This window comes from Colletotrichum godetiae (genome assembly GCF_030913485.1).
Source record: "Colletotrichum godetiae strain CBS 193.32 chromosome Unknown BDP55scaffold_11, whole genome shotgun sequence".
In the NCBI taxonomy this organism is placed as follows: Eukaryota; Fungi; Ascomycota; class Sordariomycetes; order Glomerellales; family Glomerellaceae; genus Colletotrichum; species Colletotrichum godetiae.
The window spans coordinates 365,888-389,065 of NW_026851259.1; the positions used below are offsets into that span (position 1 = coordinate 365,888).

Consider the following 23,178-nt stretch of genomic DNA (forward strand, 5'->3'; position numbering starts at 1 on the left):
CTAGAAACAGTGCTTTTGCGTAACTCATGACAATTGCGATTAGCTTGGTAAGTAGTTCCTCCCTTCTCTTTCCCCCTCTCTATCTGTCTCCCACAAACTAATGGTCCTCTGTTTCTCTCCGGTATATCAACACTTAATGCTGAGAGACGGGAGACTCCAAGCCAAGCACCTACAAATTATTAGTCTCATAGGTCATATTTCTTGGAAAGGAATATCTTACCAAGGCAGATCTGCTGGGAATGTAGACATGAGTCCAGTTCTTCCGGTTGTTCCACTCCATGGCAGTGGTGAAGAATCGAGTTCCCTCGTCCACCCGCCCGTGACCTCCAAAGTCTTTCGAATCAGTGTTGAGAATAACCTTGTAAGAACCGGGCACTTCAATGCCGATTCTGTAATCCGCGAAACTCTCGGTGGGGTTGAAGTTGAAAATGAAGACCACGCCAGCCCGCTCAAAGACGATGACCTTGTCATTCTCGTTCTTGAGAGAGATGTACGCCTGAGGCGCAGCCAACCAGCCGTACTTGCCCTCGGTGGTGTTCATTGCGCGATCAAAGTTGTTCAGAAATTGGTATCGGAGCAAGTTGTCATCAGTAAGGTTCAGCTGGCGTCGAGCATACCAGAATGAGTTCTGGTTGCCCTCGCGCGGGAAGTCGAGCCACTCGGGATGGCCAAATTCATTGCCCTCAAAGTTCAGGTAGCCTTCGCCGCCGAGACCGTGGGTCAACAGACGAATCATCTTGTGGAGGGCCATGCCGCGGTCAATGACTGGCGTCAACGGGGTCAAGGTTGACATGTTCGTGTACATCTCGGCATCGCAAAGATGGAACATGAGGGTCTTGTCACCCACAAGCCTGATTCAGTTAGCTTCAAGTGTCGTGAGTTTTGTACAAAGGGCTAGCTTACGCTTGGTCGTGGCTTTCGGCATAGGCAATCGTCTTCTCGCCATGTCTCCGGTTCGTCAGAGTGAAGCAGATGTTGCCAATATCCCAGTTCTCGTCCTTTGTCTCCTTGAGGATCTTGATCCACATATCCGGGACAGCCATGGCAAGTCGATAATCGAAGCCGACGCCGCCGAGGGAGAGTGGTAGGCAGAGAGCCGGCATACCAGAAACATCCTCAGCAATGGTGATAACTTCCGGATACAAGGAGTGCAGCAACTCGTTCGCAACCATGAGGTAAGCAATAGCCTCCTCATCAGCGTCCGATCCGAAGTATTCGTGATAGCCTCCAGAAAAGCCGCTGTGAACGTTAGCATAGGTATCTGAGGAGTGATCTCAAACATGTTTAGCACTTACGTTCCGATGCCGTGGTGCAAGTAGAGCATGCTCGTCACACCGTCGAAACGGAAACCATCGAAGTGGTACTCATCCATCCAGAACCGTAAGTTGCTAAGCAAGAATCTCATAACTTCGTGGTGGCCGTAGTTGAACAGCCTGCTGTCCCACAGCTCGTGGCGACCACGCGCGCCCTCGTGGAAGTACTGGTGGTCTGTGCCGTCGAACTCATTGAGTCCATCCAAAACGTTCTTGGAGGCATGGCTGTGAACAACATCGAGAAGCACAGTGATTCCCATGCTGTGAGCTACGTCGACCAATTCCTTGAGGTCTTCCGGTGGTCCGTAACGACTGCTAGCGGCGAAGAAGTTGTTGATCTGGTAGCCAAAGCTGGCATAGTAGGCATGCTCCATAACTGCCATGAGTTGAATAACATTGTAGCCAAGATCTCGGATTCTGGGCAACATGTTTTGGGTGAACTCCTTGTAAGTTGCAACGCGCAACTCGGGTGATGAGATTCCCACGTGGGCCTCATACACGCGGGCACTACGAGGCTTTTGCGGCCTCGGGTACTTGAATTCGTACTTTTCTCCCGCAGGAGGGTTCCAGAAGCGAGCATCGTAGGCTGGGGATACGGACAGATCTTGCGTCACGTATTTGATCCACGCGGGCAGCCGGTCGACGCGCTCGCCACTGGGAAGTTGCAAGGAAATCTGTGATGATATGAGCCCAACTACGTCTCACACACCATGAACTGAGCTTACCTTGACTTTGGAGTTGTGGGGGATTGCAGCCTGGCCATTGGCAGCGGGCAGAGTGATTTCGAAGACTCCGAAACCATTCTTCTTCATCTCATGAGAGTTCCGGTCCCAGTTGTCTGTCGCCACCCAATCAGCATGTGACGGTATACTAAATGCGACTAAACTCACTAAAGTCTCCAGTCAGGAACGCCTGACTGGCGTTGGGTGCCCATTCTCGATAGACGATGTTGTTGTCGTGGTCGACATTGAACCCAAAGATCGAGGTGCCCTATAACTCGACTTAGGTCTTGCACCAAAAATACAAGCTTACTTGAACTTACCTTGGAGAACTTCTCGAGCCCACCCTCAGTGTCATTGATTTTCTTGATCCAGTCCTGAGCGCGGGAGTAGCGCCTTTTCAAGGATTCCTGGAAAGGCGACAGCCAGGGGTCAAGCTTAACAACGCCTAACACGTTTTAGCCAATGGTCCTACAAGGAGATATTACCAGGATGTTTACCAGTGCCGTCGGTTGGGAAGCCCTCGGCAGCGCCGCTTGGCCCGTCCAGCGTGATGGAGTTGGCAGAGTTTTGGGCAACAGCGGCCATGTTGATTGATGACGATGGAGCTTGTAGTGGTAATACGAAGTTAACGGTGCGGGGCAGAACCGCGGTGGTTTGAGCTGAACTCGATCTAAAGTAGGGCAGATAAAACACGTCAGGTGTCGTTCGGAGGTCAATATGAAGCAGGGTAAGGTGAGAAAGAAGGAGGCAGAGAGGGGGCGGATTAGAAGCAATGGAAAGCTCCCCGCACAAAATGTTGAGGTAAGGTGAGGTAGGACAGCTATGTGACGGCAGAGCCAAGTACCTGAGCTAGATGGAGATTTCACGCCTTTCCTAACGTAGGTCGGTAGGGGTCTGGAGCTAAGCAAGGAATGCGCAGATTGGGAGCAATCTCTGCAGGAATTGAGCAAGTTTGGGGTTCTCGATCAAGCGTTGGATGTTGGAATTTGGTGTAGAGAAGAGGTTGGTCGATAATGCCGAGCAAGAAGATGCAAGGGAGAGAAATAAACACAGATGATTGCTTTCTTGGACAAAATGCCAGTGACAGTTTGTTTGGATTGCCTGATAGTTCCCCCGCACTGCCGGGATAAGCTTGGGATGGGTTAAACTTTCCAAACCACAGGACCAAAGATGGGAAGGGAGAGAGCTCAAGGTATATCAATTGGCGCTGTGCATGATATGACGTCGTGGGGCAAGGCAGCTGGAAGCTCGCATCTCGCAAAACCAGCCCGGTCACTACACTACTATGGCAAGGTAGCCAAACGTATTACCCCATACATCTCGATAGGAGGAAGCAACTAGCACCCACGGGGCAAAGGTCCAGGCCATCCTCTGATCACCTCACTGATGGACCATGGTTGGTCTGGCTGGCGCGACCAATTCAACGAGAATTGCTGCTCCATCGGAAGTGGCAGGGCGCTAAGGCAAGGTAGGAACGAGAAAAAATATGCTGCCGCCACTCGAAACCCCTCCCTGGGGATGCCTGCCTCGATGCATCTCAATTCTCAACAACAAAAATTCACCGGCCGAATCAAAGTAGGTGGGTGGACGACCAAGGCGCCGCACAGCCGATTGGACTCATCGCCACCTCCGGGAGTGTGGTTGGCCCCCAGCACACCCACAGCACACATCCAATTGATCCAGCCTGAGCCCAAGGTAAAAAATGGTACGCTGAAGGTTGAGGCACTTCTTTTAGCGGCTGAAACTCCGCGTTGGTACTCGAATTTGCTCGGCAACCCCGTCTTCTCACTTGATGGACTGATGGAGGCGCTGCTTGCTCGTTTGTTTGCCGGTTTTCGCACCCTGCTCCTTCGAGGTGAGGAAAAGAGGGTAACTTCGATAGGTAATGCCCTTCATCGACCAGTAAGAAGAGGAAGGGGGGAACAGGGGAGACGAGTACGAGTTATCAATATCAGCGTTGGTGGGACCGATATGTCGTTATCGTCGCCAAATGCCATCACCGATACGTCGTGGGCCCTCTGAGAATTGCATGCCAGACGCACAATGGTGGAGCTTTTCTGCTAACATGAACTCTGGGGGTGGGCTAGAGGCGCAACTTTGTACGGATAGTCTCTCAAGAGAATCACACCAAATGCAACAGTCGTCCAACGCCTTCTCTATCCAAATTTCTGCAAAAATGATAAGTGTGACAACTTACACGGCTGAAGTCAAGGGAAAACACTCCAACAACATTACTAGGTACGCCGACGTTGAATTTCACGGTCCGCATTTAGAAACCGTTAGGGACGGCTATTTCCTGGACCTATCAAAACGCCCTTCAGACTGAATTTCTTCACCACTACGATACCCATTCCCACCTGTCTTTGGGTTTTCATGGGCGAGAAGCCTCGTTTCTCAGCTGCAGCGAAAAGCCACAACAACCTACAATGCCCGTTTATTTGGCCAGATTTAAATGGCCAGCCCAAATTCGGACATGGGCATGGGGCACACGGTACCTAACCCCAAGTACGCATCATGAGTTTGACAAGTCCTATCTGGCTCGAATATCACCCCTAAATAGGTCATAACCCAAGGTATTCCAGTGATCGCGTCCGGGATATTGCAAGCTAACGCAAGCTTCGATGCAATGGGAATTGACTTTAGGAAGGTGAGCAATCTAGAAACAATTGTCGAACAACGAGCTGATAGCTGGGAGCTTTCCCCAGTTTTAGCCGCTCCTAAGCGCTACTGCGCTGGAGCTCCAGCTCCTCAACCCCGCATCCGGGCCACACGAACACCGACAGCTCTGAGCAAGGTCCCTTATCCGGCCTATCTATCGTGCCAGCCACACTCTCATGACATCCCCTCCGGTCGCCGGACTCCCCGTCATCACCACCGACATCCTCCAAACACACAAAGGCCAAGATCGATATCGAAGAGCTTTACGAACAATCACAGCGGCACTCTGATTATGGTCCCTTGACCGGGCGCCCGAAACAATGGCTCTAACCACGAGGCCACAAGCCTACACATGCGCCCGATGCTTACTCCTCTCGAGCGCTAAGCGCACCTTCTCCGCCTCCTCCGCTGCTCGAACCGCACCAAGACGTACACAGGACTTCAACTCAGGCTTCACGAGCAGCTATGATCCGACTAGTGATACTGGACGTGGGCCCATGTTCAACAAGAATAACTTCGGAGTTCCGCAGTTCTATCCCCGAGATCTAAAGAAGCGCGTGGACGACTACGTCGTTGGCCAAGATCGAGCGAAGAAGACAATCTGTTCCACCATCTTCAACCACTATCAAGGGGTCCGGCGGAGAAGGCATCAGGAGCATGAGGAGAAGCTCCAGAGGGAAAAGGCCGAGAGGCAACGCTATGCCCGAGACAGAGATATTCTCGAGAGGCGTGACATCCATCCTGTTCAAGGTCAGCGAGGTCGTCAATCTGCCTTCCAGCGCTTTCCTGCTGATGACGAGTGGCCCCAAGACGAGTTTCCTGGCCATGCTGAATCTACACAGCACCTTGACGAAGGCTATGAGTCGTCTACTGGTTTCGACGGGTCATATCTTGTCGAGGAACCTGCAACTCCTGCTCCAGTCAAGATTGACAAGAGTAACTTGCTGCTCATCGGCCCTACTGGTGTCGGAAAGACGTATATACTAGAGTAAGCTTGCCATGAAAACCCTCAATGCCTGGGAGAAGTCTTACATGTAAAAGGACTCTAAGCAAAAAGCTCAACGTACCATTCACGATATCCGACTGCAATGGTTTCACCCAGGCCGGCTATATCGGACAAGATGTCGAGACGTGCGTAGAGAGGCTACTGATCGAATCCAACTACGACATCAAAGCTACAGAGCAGGGCATTATTGTCCTGGACGAATTTGATAAGCTGGCGAAGAGGGAGAGCATGAACGGACGCGACGTTGGTGGAGAAGGCGTTCAACAAGCTTTACTCAAGCTAGTCGAAGGCTCTAAAGTTACTATCAACGTCAAGGACAACCGCTCGTCACGATCGACACCGCCTATCACAACAAACTACACTTCTTCTAGCTCAACGTCTGCACCCCAATCCACACCGCCACAGGGAAAGGTCGACCAGTATACGATCGACACTACAAACATTCTGTTCGTCTTTTGCGGTGCTTTCGTTGGTCTCGACAAGGTTATTGTACGGAGAGTATCGAAGCCATCCATGGGCTTCGGTTCAGAGCTGAAAGGGAAACATGGCCTCACCGGAAACCAGCACGACTTACCGCGCGAGTCGTTCTCGCATCTGCCGCATGTCGATCCCGAGGCACCAGCGTCAGCATACACTCCCTTGGACCTCACAACGCCAGTAGATCTGCAGGCCTTTGGGTTCATCCCCGAACTGATTGGCCGAGTACACAATATCTGTGCACTTAGTCCTTTGTCTTTGAATGATCTTTATAGGATCCTAACAGAGCCGCGCAACTCTCTGGTTGCGCAGTACACCGCTCTGTTTGAAACGTACCCTTCCAAGTTACGCTTCACGCAGAAAGCCTTATATGCAATTGCGGAACGAGCTGCGAAGGCCGAGACCGGAGCTCGCGGCCTCAAGATGGAGATGGAGAGAGTTTTGGCAGAGCCGATTTTCGACGCGCCGATGTCTTACGTCCTGATCACCGAAGGTTGCGTAAAGGGAACTGAGAAAGCTGGATACTGGGGCAAGGACGGCCGTATGGAAATGGAGCGGCGGATGGCCGACGAGGACGCTGAACCTGGATCACGGCCACACGATGTCACCTTTGAGCAGTATCGCGAAGCTGGCCAGAGTGGCGCATGAGGCTATCGCAAGCAACAACCTTGAGTTATATATATATATGTCCCTTGCTTCGGAGTCCTGGAGTTGGCTAGGTGACTGAGTTGAATCAATGATGCACGGGAATGGGCAGCTCATCAGTCGTCAATCGTGAGGGACTTGAAGAGTACTTGAGAAAATAAATAGATAAATCCTCATTGCTGCAACATTATGTTCTGTAGATACTACTGGCGAGAACTGAGGATGCTATCAAGCGGAGTTGCGATCCATTGTTAAAAGGTTCAATGCGGACGTTATATTGTCGGCGGAGACACCTCGGCTCGGACGGACATGGCGATGTTCGGAGGGGAGTCAGGGACTGAGGGACTGAGGCAGTGAGGCGTGCATGCAACTTGGCTGGCACCTGGGGGCGACGGATCTCATCACCCGGGGGATCGGGGACACGTAGGCATTGGGAGCCCGCACCGGAGTCCTATCTCTTCTTCAGTGCCTGGAGAGCCTGGGAAAGGCAATAAGGCCCCAACATTTGCAAGATTCACCCGCAGTCCCCACGCCGAGTGGAATCCTTCAATTCCAGGTTGCACGGCCAAGTTGAAAGGAAGTCTGGCAGATTCAAGCCAGGCCAAAAAAAAAAAGTTTCCCGTCATTTCCTGAGGACGAAAGCTCCAAGGCGTGCCAGGCTGGGTGCTCCAATTGAACCCGAGCGTGGACCCGGTGTATCCCGGAGAGAGGAGCTCGCCCGAATTGAGACTAGCGCAGCGAGGTAATTTTTCCTACTGGATTTCCGGTCACGTGATGCCCCCGAGCAAAGCTCTAACCGACGAAGCGTACATCCCGAGCAAAACTGCTCACTTCCTCCTAAGTCCTCCTCCAACTTTCAACCATCACCTCTCCACTCCCATCCGAAGTCGCCCTTAATCATCTGTGAAGATGTTCAAGAGGTTGGTACCAACTACCTGATCGAATTTTTGAACCGTCTCGCGTTCAATTGGCCCCAATTGAGCTAACCGGTCCCTCGCAGCGGCATTTCCTCCTTCGCCCGGGCGGCTCGCCCTTCCTTTGCGGCGACCGCTCCTCGCGCCATCAGACCTTCAGCCTTCAGATTCCCTGCCTCCAGCAGATTCGCCAGCACTTCCGGTGTCGGTGATGGAAAGATCTACCAGGTGAGTGATGACTTTGCTCATCCCTTCCGTTGACCCGAAGGCGATGTCGGTTACTGACAACAACAAACCAACAGGTCATTGGTGCCGTCGTCGACGGTTCGTACTCACCGAAGAAAAGCCTTCAAAGGGGCTCGATCATCACGAAAATCATCAATACTGACACGTGGATACAGTCAAGTTCGACACCGCCAAGCTCCCTGCCATTCTGAACGCCCTCGAGACGACAAACAACGACCAGAAGCTGGTTCTTGAGGTCGCGGTACGTACCTTTGGCGGCTGGAAAAATATCCACTGCAAATTAGCAAAAGTCGAGTTTCATCTGACACGTCTGCACAGCAACACTTGGGTGAGAATGTCGTCCGCTGCATTGCCATGGACGGTTCGTATTTCCTCCCCTGAAAAAGTTTTTCGCGCTCGTACTCACGATTCCCCTAGGTACCGAAGGTCTCGTCCGTGGCCGCCCTGCCACCGACACTGGTGCCCCCATCACCATTCCCGTCGGTCCCGCGACTCTTGGCCGTATCATTAACGTCACTGGTGACCCCATTGACGAGCGTGGCCCCATCAAGACCGACAAGCGCCTTCCCATTCACTCCGAGCCCCCTGAGTTCATCGACCAGTCCACCACCGCCGAGGTTCTCGTCACTGGTATCAAGGTCGTCGATCTCCTCGCTCCCTACGCTCGTGGTGGAAAGATTGGTCTCTTCGGTGGTGCCGGTGTCGGCAAGACCGTCTTCATTCAGGAGTTGATCAACAACATCGCCAAGGCCCACGGTGGTTACTCCGTCTTCACTGGTGTCGGTGAGCGTACCCGTGAGGGTAACGATCTGTACCACGAGATGCAGGAGACTTCCGTCATTCAGCTTGACGGCGAGTCCAAGGTCGCCTTGGTGTTCGGTCAGATGAACGAGCCCCCAGGTGCCCGTGCCCGTGTTGCCCTGACTGGTCTTACCATTGCCGAGTACTTCCGTGACGAGGAGGGACAGGATGGTGAGTTGAGAATCCGCTCGTCTTGATATCAAATGCATGGCTAACAACTTCTCAGTGTTGCTCTTCATTGACAACATTTTCCGTTTCACCCAGGCCGGTTCCGAGGTGTCTGCCCTTCTGGGTCGTATCCCCTCTGCCGTCGGTTACCAGCCCACCCTCGCCATCGACATGGGTGGTATGCAGGAGCGTATTACCACCACCAAGAAGGGTTCCATTACTTCCGTCCAGGCCGTCTACGTCCCTGCTGACGATTTGACTGATCCCGCCCCCGCCACCACCTTCGCTCACTTGGACGCCACCACTGTCTTGTCCCGTGGTATCTCCGAGTTGGGTATCTACCCCGCTGTCGACCCTCTTGACTCCAAGTCTCGTATGCTGGACCCCCGTATTGTCGGCCAGGACCACTACGACACCGCCACCCGCGTCCAGCAGATTCTTCAGGAGTACAAGTCTCTCCAGGATATCATTGCCATTCTTGGTATGGACGAACTTTCTGAGGCTGACAAGCTCACTGTCGAGCGTGCCCGTAAGATCCAGCGTTTCCTGTCCCAGCCCTTCACCGTCGCCCAGGTTTTCACTGGTATCGAGGGTAAGCTGGTCGACCTGAAGGAGACCATTGCCTCCTTCAAGGCCATTCTCTCTGGTGAGGGTGACAACCTTCCCGAGGGTGCCTTCTACATGGTCGGTGACTTTGCCTCGGCCAAGGAGAAGGGTGAGAAGATTCTGGCGGATTTGGAGAAGAACTAAACGATTCGCGACGAAAAATACCAAATGACGTCGAGAGTTGGGGCGTTGAAGCCTGTGTATAGAAGAGGAACGATGGAACGGGGAGGTTTCTTAGCTCAATCCAAGTCTCTTTTGTGAGCTGTGTACCAAGAAATCTACTTAATTCCTCTTGTAGTTGAGAGAATCTCCTTATTTCTTCAGCCGTTTTCCCTCCATGCTAGTGATTTGCTGTGCCTGCAGCTTAGTGACATACCCTCTCGTGATTGTCCCATGTTGTTCATGATCAGTAGATGTGTTCCACTCCCACGTCCAGAGGTGCTCATGCTCCCACTGTATAAATGATTAATGTTTCTTGCCCAAAGTTGCTAATCTACGCAACGAGATAATGCCGTCACTTGGCCAGCAACACCTGAAGCAGTTACACCAATGACACCGCCTTGACTTGGAGCAGCCAAGATCTCGAGTTGACATGTCGGAGAGTCACCGCCAAGTTCCATTCTTGTACTTTCCAATCGCCGGCATGTTGCTCACAATGTATTGTGGATTTTCTACTGGCTTTGGATTAACTGTTCTCCCCCGATGGGATGGGTCGAGGTGGCAACGCGCTTCCCCGGCTGGAGGATTTGTGGCATTCGATAGATGGCTTGGGCAGAGCTATCCTTCGTTCTAGGCTGGCTCGCTGAGGGGTAGGTTACCGTTGGTATTAAGCTATTTAAGCAGAGACTGAGCTACGGCTGGTTAATTTCTCATAGTCACGGCATTTTCGAAGTGACTGAACGAGAGCTCCCTTGTGTTGGTGTTTACCGTGGTTATGATGCCCACAGTTTAGTTCTTACGGTAATGGTTCTACGTCCTCTTCTAGATACAAAGAGTGCTTAGCAAGGCCATCTTGTGTATGGCGTATAATCCGCTTGAATACACGAAGAGTGATGCATAATATAAGTATTTTTGAGAACGAATTTTGCCTCGAGCTTTGACCTCGACCCTAACTAGTTGTCTCTCATCCTGAGCAGCGTGTTCCTCGCTGCCGCATTTTATCGCCTTGTCGAGGCCTTTCTGCGACTTTTAGGTCATGGATGACTGTGTCGAGGTCGAAGATGACGATGTCATCAGGGCCACCCTAGGCGTCGTACGTTCTATCTAGAACCAAGAGCCTTGGACTCAAGACCAGGCTATTACTAAACGACATAGAAATGTACCATTACTCGGCATGTTTAAGAAAAAGGCATATCATATGACTGCTTTCGTTAAGGGCAACTGTTAAGGTCTAAGTAGCTACGGCCATAGGGAAACCTCTAATACGTAAGGTGCTGGATTGATAATTATGTATTCTAGTTTGCTTGGTACATGAACCAGGTTTCTTAAGCATAGGGTAGGTTTTCTAGATAGCCGGACTTCGTAGCTGCCGTAATGTCACATTTCCACTCTTGATAAAGCATTAGATAGGACAACGTAATAGCCATGAACAGGAGGAATCCCAAAGCAGGGGAGCTTGCTAGGTCGACTTCGTTCACTAAGGTTGGATGCTAGTAAGAAACATCCAAGGGAGCAAAGACAAGCCACCCCAGTTACTCTCCCCAGGCTTAATTCAGGAAGCTTTGAGAAGTCGTAGGTTCATCTGTGACGATGCCTACGATGGACCGATACTTCATCATCCCCGACAACGGTGAGGGCATTACCCATGATACCTGAAGCCTTCCTGGACAGGGGAAGCGAAGAGTACTGGTATATTTTCTAGGTGATATGGGGGTCACAGATGGTTAGCGATCAACGCCGACGACGAACAAATGAGCCTCGTCGCCCTTGACAAGAGACTAGGGGCTAGCCATACGGATGGCAGATGTGAGGAGATCTGACAGTCTTCTCGCAGGGATGAGAGTCGTTGTCATTATATATAATGGGTCTCTATAGGCAGTAAATGGTGAGCCGGTCAACTTTGCCATCGTCAGTCCTGGCAAAGCGGGACTTGAAGGGACGCAGGCACATGCTTTTGATCGTCCCTGATGACCAGCGGTGCTCTGATCATGATGATCTATTGTCCGTAGTCTCCTTACTAAGTCTTACTAATCATCTACTGCCAGTTTTCATCTATAGTCATATCTTGTTCCGAACGTACTCGCCAACGTATATATCGCACCCACTCGAGCGAGCCTCGTTTATCATTAACTCTTTCTTCGAACGTAGTCGTGAACGGAGACGTCGGATCCACTCGGGCGAACCAGATAGAGAGGAGAAAAACCTTTGCGATGGTGTTTGGGGGAAAAAATAGATCTCTGTTACATTTGCCTTGGCTCCTTTGAATGGGTCAGTCTTGCCTCGGTCTTCTTGCGCTCAATTAAATCTCCTTTTCATTCAGTATAGCACTCTAGCCAACATGGACCACAAAGACGCCGGCGTGGTTACATTCAGGGGTTTGGCGGTCCGCTTTCTATATTGGGCGAGTGTCTTTGCTCACGTGATTGATGGTGATGTCGAAGGGAGGTTCGTTCTTTCTTGTTCTTTGTTAGTGTTGGGATGTCTGAAGTGACACTTGCTCAATTAATTTTGCGTGCCTTAGATGAAGGGTGAATGACTAGTACGGTGTAGGTGAAGTTTATTTGAGAAGCTCACTTACAATGCACTCACAGCTTAGAATTAGTCTTGTTTATAGTCTTGGAGGGAGCGTTCCGGACTGAAAGAGCGAAAGACACGACATACTAGATGATAGAATTCAGGTAAAGAAACTGACTTGGAGGGCCTCGGCTGGCCATTTGGGAATGAGACTATGGATGTATACAATGCTCCGGAAGTCCTTTGTCCTTGTCGTCTTCATTCTCCCTAGGACATGAAGAGGATACCTTACAACACAAGGCTGGGGAGATTGTGGTTGAAGAGTGCCGCCCACCCATGAAGCTATCGCATATTCCGATATGAGAGCTTCGACAAACTAGGTAAGCAGAGGCAATAGCTAGTGGAAGCCAAATTGATCGCAGATTTGAGTTCTCGCCTGGCAGGATCTACTCCAAGAAGCACATGCTTAGCTCCGGTAAAGAGGTAATAAGCCTTATTACATTGTTTGCTCCTTACGAAGCAAAGTAGCAGCACTGAAGTTACCATTCGTAGGATCATATCGAATAATGCAATTTCCATGCCACGCAGGTAAGTACGCACAACTGTTCCCACAGGACGATGAAACTGATAAACGTCGATCTTCTCTATCTTTCTCCAGATATAAACATATAAATGCAGACCGCCGATGACATTAGCTTTTGAATACCCAGGAGTGTTTACTTGGAAGCAAAGACCGCTGCACAGAACCCGGCAATGCTCAGTGAGGTTTCTCCGAGTCGTCGAACAAGAACCCGTGTTCGGTTTTCAGGGTCGCCTCTTCTAATGGGGTTTCCTCTAGAGCTGGTATCTCCTTCCGTGTCAAACACCTTCTTGCTTCCAACAAGTAAACAATGCTCGACAACATAAAACTGTAGTAATCAAGGGAGTTTGGACATGGGCACCCAGTACACCTTCCAGCGCCTTGACTTTGGTCCATGATTGTCAGTCATGAGTAGCAATAGAGAAAATTTATGATGCACCAAAAGAACCGTGTTCATTAGTGTGGCACGCTGCCACTGACTTTCCTACTACTGAATTGTTTGGGTATCTGTCGCAAGAACAATTTTCCCGTCCCATGCAGTCACCAAGCCATGGAACCTCCATAAATCAAGCCCTTTTCTCGCCATGCCTCTGAGATGCCTAATACCCAAGGGCAAGATCATCCATATTAAATCTCCTTTCATCATAATCATCATCCTTCGTGAAGAAGCCTGAACAATGGCAATGTCTTTCCCCTTTATGCGCCGTTGTTACCCCCGTTAGCGGAGCCAGTGGAGGCAGTATGGTGATGCCCAAGACCCAGCACTCTTTGAAGGCTCTTCCTAATACCTTTCCCGGTGCCGTCGTCCTGAGCCTCGGCTGCCTTCTCTCCTCTACCCAAAAAGCCGAAGCTCATCCTCCGAGTGGGATTCGGGCCCTGCCCGTCCGCCACTGACTTCTTCCGCCGTCGTACGGCCACAATACCAGGCTCTGCGGCCGAGGGCTTCGGTGGCCACTCGCCGTCCCTCTTCCAGCCAACCACACACGCCCGAATCATGTCTGACAAGTTGACGGGACATGAGGGTGTCAGTGCGTGCACAATAACCTTCTCGTATAGAGAGATGTATACGGAGGGAGTGATAGACGCGCGCATTGGGTTACCCGGTGGGAGCAGTGGTGCTGGGACAGGTATGAGTGTCTCGACGGGGTATGTCGTTGACGTGGGAGATGCCGTCGACTTTTGAGATTCCTTGGACTTAATTGCGGTAAGTTCCTTGGACGGGTCTTTCGAGAGCTCAGAGCCGTCTGATACAGCGGCTGAGGCTTCGTTGCTCACTCGTTGCTGCAGAGAGTGTGCAGGCGAGGCTGGTGAGGCGGGAGCAGGTTGAGGATGGGAGAACGAAGAGCGGAAGAAGAGGCGACGTGGTGAGAGGGGGGAGAACGTTTGCGTAGGAGAGACGGGCTTGGTGCGAACGCGCACCGTTCTTGCGCCTGTCCAGGCATTGCGCCTTGCCTCGAAGCAAGCCAACCCTTCATTCCATTCCATCTCCTCGCGCAGGGCTCGCCTTCTCCGCGCACGCTTGTCTGCTATAGACGCCTTGACTGTCGCGCCGATTGCATCGGGGCTGTCGAAACGGAATGGAGAGAGAGATAGGGGAGGATCTTCGTCGGACAGGTCAGACACCCACTCTAGGCGAGGCTTGAAACGCGCCGCGTCTTCTGAGACGGTGCTGTAGACGGATTCAGCGTCGCTATCTTCCTCTTCGTCGTCGTCTTCTTCTTCTTCGCTGTCTATTGTGTCGATGGCTTCATCATTCGAGGTCGCCGTAGTTTCGATCTTTGGTTCAGAGGTTTCTTGCTGCGGTTTCTCGGCGACGTCTTGTTCGGGTGTTGCACTAACATCGGGTGTAGCATCGCCGTTCTGGGGCGGGGGTACGACTGGTGGCCAGACAAATTCCCAATCGTTGCGAATCTTGGCGGTTAAGTACTTCTTGACAGCTGCCTTTTGCTTCTCTTTATCCTTGCTAAGCAAATCAGGGTCGTAATCGGGCAAGTCCAAGGCCAGAGGCTGCTGTGACATGGACAGGCGGAACTTGGCCAGCGGTGAGCGTGGAGACTTGTACATGTCTGAAAAGAGCATCTTGGAGTTTGAAGGGGAAGAGTGTGGGTTTGGCTTTGACGGGGGGTTGGCCGACGGCGCAGCTGACGACGAAGGAGAGGCAGGAGACATGGGAGGCGAATCGAGGGAAGAGGGATCGGGTGCCGTCCGCTTTATATGATGGGCAAGTGAAGCTCCGGGCAGGGTTGCCGTGGGCGTAGTAGCAGTAGCAGTAACTGCTAATGCTGGCGTCGCAGCGGCAGCGGCAGCCGTCTCCGTTGCAGTCGCGTGCGGGGTGGGCTGGTGGTGCGGGTGAGGGCGAGGGTGATGGAGCTGGGGCGCGCCGACGTCTGGATCTGGGACTGGAGCAGCTGGGACTGGGGTGATGGTCGCGGCCGCGGATGGCCTGATGTTGGTTTCCAAGGGGGCTGGACTGTCAGTTATATCAATCCTGTCATGTATATGGCCTGTACGCTGTTTTGGTTTTGTGCAACACGACACTCATAAGTCATGCAACATGCACCGCATCCAGGGTGTTGTGAACAGAATGAAAACGGGGGTTAAAGGAAGGAGGAGTGTGAGGAAAGGTAGTGCGTGCCACTCTTTGGCATCGTGTAGGTATGAACAGGTAGGTATTATTGGGGTCAAGTGTCCGGCGGGCAAGCCAAGACGGTCCAGAACCTTGCTATGTCTATTCCACTTCTGTCTGTGTTGGGGCAACTTGGGGGGAGAGGCGCATGGGAATACCTAGATATAAAAAAAAAGGTGGAGGATGGAGAGGTGAAGAGAGGGCCAGGCTACACCAGGCAGTCGGACTTGATGCCTGTAGTGCGTGTAGCGCGTGTGAAAGAGAAGGTCAAGGAGAGGAGGCAGAAGGTTACCAGGACCATCTCGGTTTAGCGTCCTGTGTCTCGGTTCACTCACCTTGATCTGATGAAGGAGGAGCGGTGACCTCGTCGCCGCGGAGAGCAGAGGCAGAAGCAGCAGCAGTAGCAGTAGTAGAATCAGAAGCAGACGCAGATTTAGATGCAGCTGTAGGGTGATGATCTTGTTGGCCGGGCATGGATGTAGCAGTGGACGGCGCCTCAGGGTGCGAAGAAGGTAACGCCATGGTTTATGAAAGAGCGGAATCGACCAGGACTATTCGTACTCCTACTATTACTCCGTACACGTGTACGAGACGAGGGGAAGGGACTGAACAGGGCGGTCCAGGGTCCAACAAGGCATGAAGTTCGTTCGGGCAAAGCAAAAAACTCAGAAAGGAAGCGAAAGGCAATTCTGACTCTATTTCTTGCGTCTTGCGCTAGTTGGGGGAAAGCACCCGCCAGGGCCAGTTTTTCCCTCCTTCCCAAAGGTTAAGAAAAGGTGGGCAAGGATCCATCACCCATCCACCAACCCTCCTACGGAGTACGGAGTACCTACCTAAGGTACCTCACGGAGTAAGCTTCAAAAGTACAGATTCCAATGTCACCACCTCAGTCGGGATGTGCCCACAGCGTTTGGCAGTCGCACAGTTGCACTTGCCCTTGGGCCTGAGCTTGTGCCTGTCAACAAGTGCCACATCCAGGTGTACTTGCCTTGAACTATCTAATATCGCGCAAAGTCAACTTGAATCGGCAAATTTGGTAAGGTAGGGTGCTTGGCCTGCCTCTACGTAGTACGGATGAAGGTACAACAGGCGAACTCATTCACAAGGTCGGCCTTGCGCTTACGAAGGCCAGGAAAGTGGGGAGACGGGCAACAGGATCTTTGGTGTGACTGTCCACGCGACATGGCTCTGCCAAAAGTTTGCCCTCTCAGAGTAACATCGCCATCGACATCGGATCCGAACTCACCTTTCACCTCACAGAAGAAGATGTCTTTGCCACTTGGTAAAATCTTGACAGTCAGCTGTCCCAGCCTGGCACGTCTAGCAAGCCTGGCTTTTTCGCCCTGTCGGTATCGCGTCCATTTCCCTCGCACCTCTCTCTCTCCGAAGTACACTACCACGACTACCTAGAGTCCGAGAAAGAGGGTCCTCCGAGCTAGGAAACTGTCATTGGCTTGGCACGACAACAGGAGGGGACCATGCCCAGCAGCTTCTGGCGAGCTGCAGCAGTTTGCTTGCTTGCTCAATCTCTCTGGTAGCTTGCCTGCGGCTTGCTGAACCTCCCAATCTTCCAGAGTTTGCTACCAAATTTGGTTCGCTGTTGTCGCTCCTGTTCACCGAATACTGGCCAATAAGGTAAGACTCCTGGTGTAGCCTGTAATAGGTCTCAACCGAACCCCCGTCCCGGCTTCTTGCAGGTGCAGATCCGGGGTGTGGTTGGCTCCCTGGACCAAGAGAGGAACGTGAACCTCCCCGGACGCGGAGAGCTGCAGTCAACCACCACCACCTCATCAGTCTGAATTGGATTCAGTACAAGAGCAATTTACCGAGGTAGATACTACTGTAGGGGATGTAAGCTTGCTGACAGGAAGAAACAGAGTTCAACTCCAACCGACAGTGAACCACACCATGGATCATGACGTTGAACACTTCCAATCCATCAGAATCATTCAACAGCACACCGTTCGACGGTCAATCACAAACCCCATATTTTCTTCCCCCCGACCCGCTTCATCGTGCGCGCACCTTTTCGTATGGGCATCGCACCACTCGCACATATCGGCAGTAAATCTCGGGGATGGGAATCCAACTAACACCCCGAAGCAGGTATCGTGCAACCGGTATGGCCCGTTATCGGGCCAAGCAGAGAGAGAAAAAAAGCAAGCTACCTACCCAAGCTTTGTCCAAGATCGCTACCATACTTGGCCTCGATCTGGCTGGCTCGGTGCTTACCTATGTAGCCTCGAGGTTTTTCACCAGTGTATTTTCTACCAAACCTCGGTCTAGAATCTCTACCAGGCACCCTAGGTACTGCGAGATAGCACTTCGTTCATGGCAGACGCGCCCGCTCAGAGGAGAAAATGCGGAGTACCTTAGCAACTGCAATTGCTTCAACTCTTTCAGGCAAGGTCTGAGGCGGGGGAGAGACACCACATGACTGACGCCTTCTCGCATCTGCAAGGATCTCCCACCGATTCGATTACATAAGCGAGAACTTATGCTCTATCGTGTGGAAAGGTAAGGATCGTCGCTGTCGCATCACCCCACAGCCGGACCGCTCAGGTGTTGAGCGCTGAATTGACGACAGGACGGCCAGCTCCGAGGCTCAATTCTCGGAACTTCGTGATTTGCAACTAGTGAGCTGATTTTCATCACAGAAATTTCAAGTCACATATGTTTGGGGATTAAGCTACAGCAAGTAAATGCAGGCGACGTATGCCATGAAATAAAAAAAAGTCTAGATCCGTCCTTTGGTTATCAGCTACTCCTGAATACGTGTACTGTGAAATGATGCCAATTTTCGCCCCAGCGCCGTCCACCCCCCCTCAACGACGTCTTTTGACCTACGGAGGTAACTCCCATCTGCGTTTCAGGTGTTCCCGTAACTTGTATACAACTTGTGATATGCCCCGAAGAAAAACGGAACAGCCAAGTGGCAAGAAAGGGGTAGGCATCGGTCTTCTCTCTATGCGACTTCCTCAACCATCTTGCCAGACTTCAGACCTCCAGGCACAAATACCTTGCCAGCTGGTCCTCCGATAATCTCCTCAGGCACAGCAATGATGCTGCCCTTCTTGGAGTTGACCCAGCGGACGAACGCGACGTCGGGCTTTGATGACTCGCCGCCGGGCGTGTCCTCGCCGTTGGCGCCTTTGCCCTTGGTCTTGGGCGCCTGTTTCTTCAAAAGCTTGTTGATGGTTTCCATCTGTAGCCTGACAGTTAGCATATGCCCTGCAAATGGCTGGACATCTACAAATATACTTGCCTTGACTTCTTCATTACGCTTGTCAGACAGATTGCGTCGTCGACGTGCCATTTCTGCCCTTCTCATCGATAACTCTTCCGCAGTGAAGACCTTCTTTGCTTGGACCTCTGTTGTGATTCCATGTCAGTGTCTGCTGTCGTTAAAACTTCTTATAACGAGTGTGGCCTTACCGTCCGAGAGTTTCATATACTGCTGAGGCTCGTCCTCGAAGCGAGCCCGCTGTCTCCTCGTCATCTTAGTCAAGTCGGGTGTGCCCTCGCGACTGCCTAGATCGCTGTCGAGCTCGCCTTCGGCACCCGCTCCCACAGTCTCGTCCGCGACTTCGATCTCCTCTTCCTCCTCGCCCTCGGCGTCTTCTTCTTCGCCTTCGGCATCTTCCTCTTCACCTTCGGCATCGTCTTCCTCGTCTTCCTCGTCATCGTCGTCCTCATCATCGTCGTCGCCGGCGCCCCCAACGTCGATGCTCATGTTCATTGTGTTCTCAGGGTCACTAACTTCAATCTCGCTGAGCTCCTCCTCGTCATCGTCATCGTCTTCAATCACTCTCGCCGCCGCTGGCCGTCTAGGAGTGACCTTTCCAGCCTTGGGCAAGGAGATCTTGATGGTGGGGGCCGCAGGGGTGTCCATGTCGATGTCGCCATCGGCATCTTCCTCCTCGCCCTCGGCGTCGACTTCCATGTCGTCATCACCATCGGCGTCAGGCTCCTCCATCTCCTCGTCTTCGTCTTCCTCCTCCTCGTCGCTATCGGATTCTACGACGTAGCTCTTTTTCGGGCCACGGTTGCGTCTGCCGGCAACGACCTCGCTGTTGACCGAAATACTGTTCCCCGTCGAGTTCCGTCCCCTGCTAGTGGCCTCGCGAAGCTTGTTCGCGGGTACCTTGACAGTGAGGTTCAGGTGCTCACTTCCTGGTGACGAAGGCGGGCCGCGGGACACGCCTGAGGTCCGGCCATCTGAGCGGCGAGCACGGGTAGACATGCTGCTTGTTCGCTCGCTATCGGCCCAGTCAGTAATTTGTTCTTGCGCCTTCTTGGCCGCCGAGCGGCGTGGTCGCGAAGCCATGTCTGCGTATACGTGAAGGCGATATATCTCTCGTGGGTGGTCTTGGCAGAAGAACAATGACGCGCGAGAGGATTACGCCACGTATGAGCGGTTTATGTACGGAATGAAGATGGGATATCTCGGGGTGAAAAGGTTTAGAGTGGTTTCGGGATGATGGTGGGGGAGTTTTTTATCCAAGATTGGACGCGGGAGGTTGAATTAAGGTAAGCTCGGGGGGCCGGTCCAGACAAGGACGGGGAAGGGGAAGGGGAAGGGGTGAGGTGGCACTGCTGCTAGGGAATCTGATCCCTTGATACGGAAGATGAGGTAAGGCGATAAATGTAGTTGGCCGAGATGCAACTTTAGCCCAGGTAGGTTTCAACGCCTTCTTTTCTTAATGAATCGCACACACACACACACACGCGCGCGCGCGGGCGGCTTTTCTGGTTTCTTCTTAAACCACCTCTCGTCTCGACACGGCCACTTTCCAACGGGACTATCTCGTGGAACCAGATCGGTGTCGTGACGTGTGCACAACACCGGTCAACACGGTCTCTCTTTCTCCTCAGAGATGTTGGTTTGCGTATCGATGTCGTTGCCGCTTGCCTCACTTGACTTGGCACGGCAATCCGGCGATGTTGATATTGTGATTGAAGGAGGAGAGAAGGTTGATGATGATGGAGGTGCAGCGCGAAGATGTGACGGAGTGACGAGAAAAAGCTAAAAAAAAAGAAAAAGGAATAGGTCGCATCTGCGATGGGATTTCGAGCTTACCGATTGATTGATACCTTGTTGAGGATAAACGACGCTTAACCGCAGCAAGCAAGATGCGCGCGCAAACAGGCGGACGGCAAGTGGGATGGATAATCGCCTTTTTGGTGGCCTATCGCCCTCACAACTGGATAACCAGGCACACACAGCAACCTTGCTGGGAAGTCTGGTACGGTTTGGTGGCTGTGGCTAAGCCAAGCCGCAGAAGGCAGAAAAAAAAAGGTGAACCCCCTGGAAACGGGAACTGAGACTTTTGGGATCGATTGGATCTCGTCGCCTCTTGCGCGTGTATTGCAGCTGTCGCTTCTTTCTCTCTGCGTCTCTTTCGTGTGACTGCTTGGTCTCTCACCCCCTGGCGCGTGAGATTTCGTTCCTATCCCCTTTACTTTAGCGAGTCCACTCCGACTGTTTCCTGCTCATCTGATGCCAATACTGAGCAATTGGCCCGGTGCGAGCTCACCTTGATCCTTGGTCGCGCGGTGAGGTGTATCGGTGAAGGCGGCCCAGTTGAAGGGACGAGTTGGAGATCGTCGGTGACCACGCGGCAGAGCGAATCGGATGATCCCGATTGAGAGCCTTTGTTGGCTTGAAACAGGAGTGAACCTGGTACAGAGTGTACCCTGAGGGAATTTCGAGGCTGGCGAGAGATGGATAACGATTGCTATAGTTGAGACGGACTCTCAATGAGAATGCTTGTGCTGGTCCAGTTTCCTACTCACCTTGAGTTCAGCCTTTCACCTTTGCAGCCCAGAGCACTGAAGTCCGCTGAAGCGCGCCGGATGTCGAAAACGGAAGCCCCCGTTTTGGGGGGGGGGGGTGTGGTCGCCATGGGCACCGTGCATTGGACGTTCCACCGTGTAGGACTGAAGGACCCAGAGCAGCGAGTAGCCTGGCCGTTATGGGTTGGAACAGTGACCGCCGTAAAGAACGTCCAGCCTCTTCCGTTTCCCGCTTCCCCAGCCGAGGCATGTGGTCATAGGTGCCGAACCGCCGACCCCATCAACAACCCGCTCTCCGGACCAGCACCCGGCTGATTCGCGATTCAACATTTGCGCCAACCTCGACAGCTCTCACATATACTCCGTTGCAGAACTTCCTACTGCAACAGGGGCGCAAGCTGTCTTGACCATGAGCGACTCCGACGATAGCGGCAGCACGCCCGGCATCCCGTCATGGCAGCGCGACCAAAAGAAAGAACCCGAACTCGAGCCGGAGACCACCACCTCGCAGGATGCGAAGCAAGACGATGTTCCCTCCCGCGAGGACAGTCTCGAGGTCGCCCGCAAGTTCCTGCAGGATGAAGAGATCAAGGACGCACCGAGGGCGGCAAAGGAGACTTTTCTGAAGACAAAGGGTATCTCGCCAGAGGATATAGAGCAGTTATTAGGTAGCTCGGCATCTGAGCCGGCGCAAGAGGTATGCTTTCGGGATGTTCTTGGCCTTCAGGTTGCCTTGACTTCAAGAGAGCGCATAACTGACAACATAATGAAGACCACTCAATCAGAACAGGCACCGCCAAGCTCAAGTCAATTAACGACAACATCACCAACACCATCACAGACACCCTCACCCTCACCACCATCGCAAACCGAAATCTCCCTCCCCCGCCAAACAGACCAGCCCCCCGTGATAACCTACCCCGAATTCCTCACAAAACCAACCCGCCCCCCGCCGCTCGTCACCGCAAACGGCATCCTCAACACCCTCTACGCCTTCGCCGGCATCTCCACGCTCCTCTACGGCACGAGCAAGTACCTCGTCCAACCCATGGTTGAGAACCTTACCGAAGCCCGCTACGACCTCCACGAGACAACCTCCCAGAACCTGGCCAAGATAATCGAGAAGCTCGAGGGCACCGTCTCCGAGATCCCCGCCCCCAAGAAACCTGCGTCAGCAATAGAGAACAAGGACATACCAGACGACGACGCAAGCAGCGCCGACGACCCGACCGAGATGTTCCACCGCGACATTGGCACGCAGACATCGATCCCCTCTACACCCTCTCTAACAACCTGGGGAGAGACCAACAACAACGCCAACAGCAGCGACAAGGACAAGTCCGCGACAGACAGACAGGCCGACAAGCTAACCTGGTTCAAAAATCAAGCCGCCTGGCTAAAGACCACAGTCGTAGGCGACGCCGACGATGTGGCGGACCTAAAGGCAAAGATGGACGTGCTCAAAGACGACCTCGTGCAGCTGGCGTACCCGAGCCCGTCGGACTACGCCGGCGGCAGCAGCTACGCGCTGTACGGCGGCCCGCGCAAGAACGAGCCTGAGGACGAGATCAAGAAGGCGAGGGATAACATTCGGAGGGTCAAGGGGGTATTGCTTAGCACGAGGAATTTCCCTGCTTCTGCGAGGTGAATTTTCTTTTGGCCCTTGGTAAATAGAAACGGATCTTTTGTCAAAGGTTGCGTTGGCAGACACTGAACTGGAGGGCTTTTATGAGGATTAGGAATTTGTATCATATCAGTGAAAGGTTTATTATAATGGAACTGACGACTTTGTTTACTATTGCTGGACACGTCGGTGCTAGAAACTAGTCACTATGGCAAAATCTGTCAATATGGCGGTGTATTCTGTCGACGCCTTTGCCTGTATGAAGAGAATACAGCGTCACATACCTGGTTCACTTTCAGTACATGCATAATTACACATTGAAG

General features: G+C 52.6%; 8 protein-coding genes across 8 annotated transcripts; 4 read left to right on the top strand and 4 right to left on the bottom strand.

Annotated features, from left to right (window-relative positions):
• Positions 1–169: 169 nt before the first annotated feature.
• On the bottom strand, positions 170–2,620 carry BDP55DRAFT_547653 (alpha amylase; the record flags this gene model as incomplete). The annotated part of the gene is made up of 7 exons (XM_060568763.1): positions 170–851; positions 904–1,239; positions 1,296–1,987; positions 2,039–2,151; positions 2,204–2,303; positions 2,356–2,480; positions 2,533–2,620. The coding sequence occupies 7 exons, from the start codon at positions 2,618–2,620 to the stop codon at positions 170–172; spliced, it is 2,136 nt and encodes a 711-aa protein (XP_060432208.1).
• Positions 2,621–3,397: 777 nt separating this feature from the next.
• BDP55DRAFT_656174 (uncharacterized protein) lies at positions 3,398–4,181 on the top strand. Its single transcript, XM_060574363.1, has one exon. It carries the CDS (start codon positions 3,422–3,424, stop codon positions 4,055–4,057), a length of 636 nt encoding a protein of 211 aa, XP_060432209.1. The 5' UTR covers positions 3,398–3,421; the 3' UTR covers positions 4,058–4,181.
• Positions 4,182–5,013: 832 nt separating this feature from the next.
• On the top strand, positions 5,014–6,824 carry BDP55DRAFT_547551 (ATP-dependent Clp protease; the record flags this gene model as incomplete). Its single annotated transcript, XM_060568751.1, has 2 exons — positions 5,014–5,681; positions 5,735–6,824. 2 exons carry the CDS (start codon positions 5,014–5,016, stop codon positions 6,822–6,824), a joined length of 1,758 nt encoding a protein of 585 aa, XP_060432210.1.
• Positions 6,825–6,916: 92 nt separating this feature from the next.
• On the bottom strand, positions 6,917–7,561 carry BDP55DRAFT_47151 (uncharacterized protein). Its single transcript, XM_060567624.1, has 2 exons — positions 7,325–7,561; positions 6,917–7,272 (listed from the first exon to the last, which is right to left on the bottom strand). The coding sequence occupies exons 1-2, from the start codon at positions 7,445–7,447 to the stop codon at positions 7,009–7,011; spliced, it is 387 nt and encodes a 128-aa protein (XP_060432211.1). The 5' UTR covers positions 7,448–7,561; the 3' UTR covers positions 6,917–7,008.
• A 109-nt stretch (positions 7,562–7,670) lies between these two features.
• Positions 7,671–9,879, top strand: BDP55DRAFT_656177 (ATP synthase F1). Its single transcript, XM_060574364.1, has 7 exons — positions 7,671–7,741; positions 7,822–7,963; positions 8,038–8,059; positions 8,137–8,222; positions 8,300–8,342; positions 8,399–8,953; positions 9,009–9,879. The coding sequence occupies exons 1-7, from the start codon at positions 7,731–7,733 to the stop codon at positions 9,698–9,700; spliced, it is 1,551 nt and encodes a 516-aa protein (XP_060432212.1). The 5' UTR covers positions 7,671–7,730; the 3' UTR covers positions 9,701–9,879.
• Positions 9,880–13,240: 3,361 nt separating this feature from the next.
• BDP55DRAFT_656181 (uncharacterized protein) lies at positions 13,241–16,101 on the bottom strand. The gene is made up of 2 exons (XM_060574365.1): positions 15,771–16,101; positions 13,241–15,274 (listed from the first exon to the last, which is right to left on the bottom strand). The coding sequence occupies exons 1-2, from the start codon at positions 15,955–15,957 to the stop codon at positions 13,506–13,508; spliced, it is 1,956 nt and encodes a 651-aa protein (XP_060432213.1). The 5' UTR covers positions 15,958–16,101; the 3' UTR covers positions 13,241–13,505.
• Positions 16,102–18,400: 2,299 nt separating this feature from the next.
• On the bottom strand, positions 18,401–19,762 carry BDP55DRAFT_726415 (PAPA-1-like conserved region-domain-containing protein; the record flags this gene model as incomplete). The annotated part of the gene is made up of 3 exons (XM_060579145.1): positions 18,401–18,640; positions 18,689–18,807; positions 18,871–19,762. The coding sequence occupies 3 exons, from the start codon at positions 19,760–19,762 to the stop codon at positions 18,401–18,403; spliced, it is 1,251 nt and encodes a 416-aa protein (XP_060432214.1).
• Positions 19,763–21,484: 1,722 nt separating this feature from the next.
• Positions 21,485–23,171, top strand: BDP55DRAFT_656193 (peroxisomal membrane anchor protein conserved region-domain-containing protein). The gene is made up of 2 exons (XM_060574366.1): positions 21,485–21,928; positions 22,004–23,171. Exons 1-2 carry the CDS (start codon positions 21,641–21,643, stop codon positions 22,877–22,879), a joined length of 1,164 nt encoding a protein of 387 aa, XP_060432215.1. The 5' UTR covers positions 21,485–21,640; the 3' UTR covers positions 22,880–23,171.
• The last annotated feature ends 7 nt before the right edge of the window (positions 23,172–23,178 follow it).

Bases quoted from the DNA above. Each gene is read 5' to 3' on its own strand.
- BDP55DRAFT_656174 (XM_060574363.1), top strand. From the start codon at position 3,422: ATGGACCATGGTTGGTCTGGCTGGCGCGACCAATTCAACGAGAATTGC.
- BDP55DRAFT_47151 (XM_060567624.1), bottom strand. From the start codon at position 7,447: ATGACGGGAAACTTTTTTTTTTTGGCCTGGCTTGAATCTGCCAGACTT. The intron at 7,273-7,324 runs GTTGGGGCCTTA...AAGAAGAGATAG, and splicing joins TGCGGGTGAATCTTGCAAAT to GACTCCGGTGCGGGCTCCCA.
- BDP55DRAFT_656177 (XM_060574364.1), top strand. The intron at 7,964-8,037 runs GTGAGTGATGAC...ACAAACCAACAG, and splicing joins GTGATGGAAAGATCTACCAG to GTCATTGGTGCCGTCGTCGA. The intron at 8,060-8,136 runs GTTCGTACTCAC...ACGTGGATACAG, and splicing joins CATTGGTGCCGTCGTCGACG to TCAAGTTCGACACCGCCAAG.
- BDP55DRAFT_656181 (XM_060574365.1), bottom strand. From the start codon at position 15,957: ATGGCGTTACCTTCTTCGCACCCTGAGGCGCCGTCCACTGCTACATCC. The intron at 15,275-15,770 runs GTGAGTGAACCG...CTGACAGTCCAG, and splicing joins TCCTCCTTCATCAGATCAAG to CCCCCTTGGAAACCAACATC.
- BDP55DRAFT_656193 (XM_060574366.1), top strand. From the start codon at position 21,641: ATGAGCGACTCCGACGATAGCGGCAGCACGCCCGGCATCCCGTCATGG. The intron at 21,929-22,003 runs GTATGCTTTCGG...AACATAATGAAG, and splicing joins CATCTGAGCCGGCGCAAGAG to ACCACTCAATCAGAACAGGC.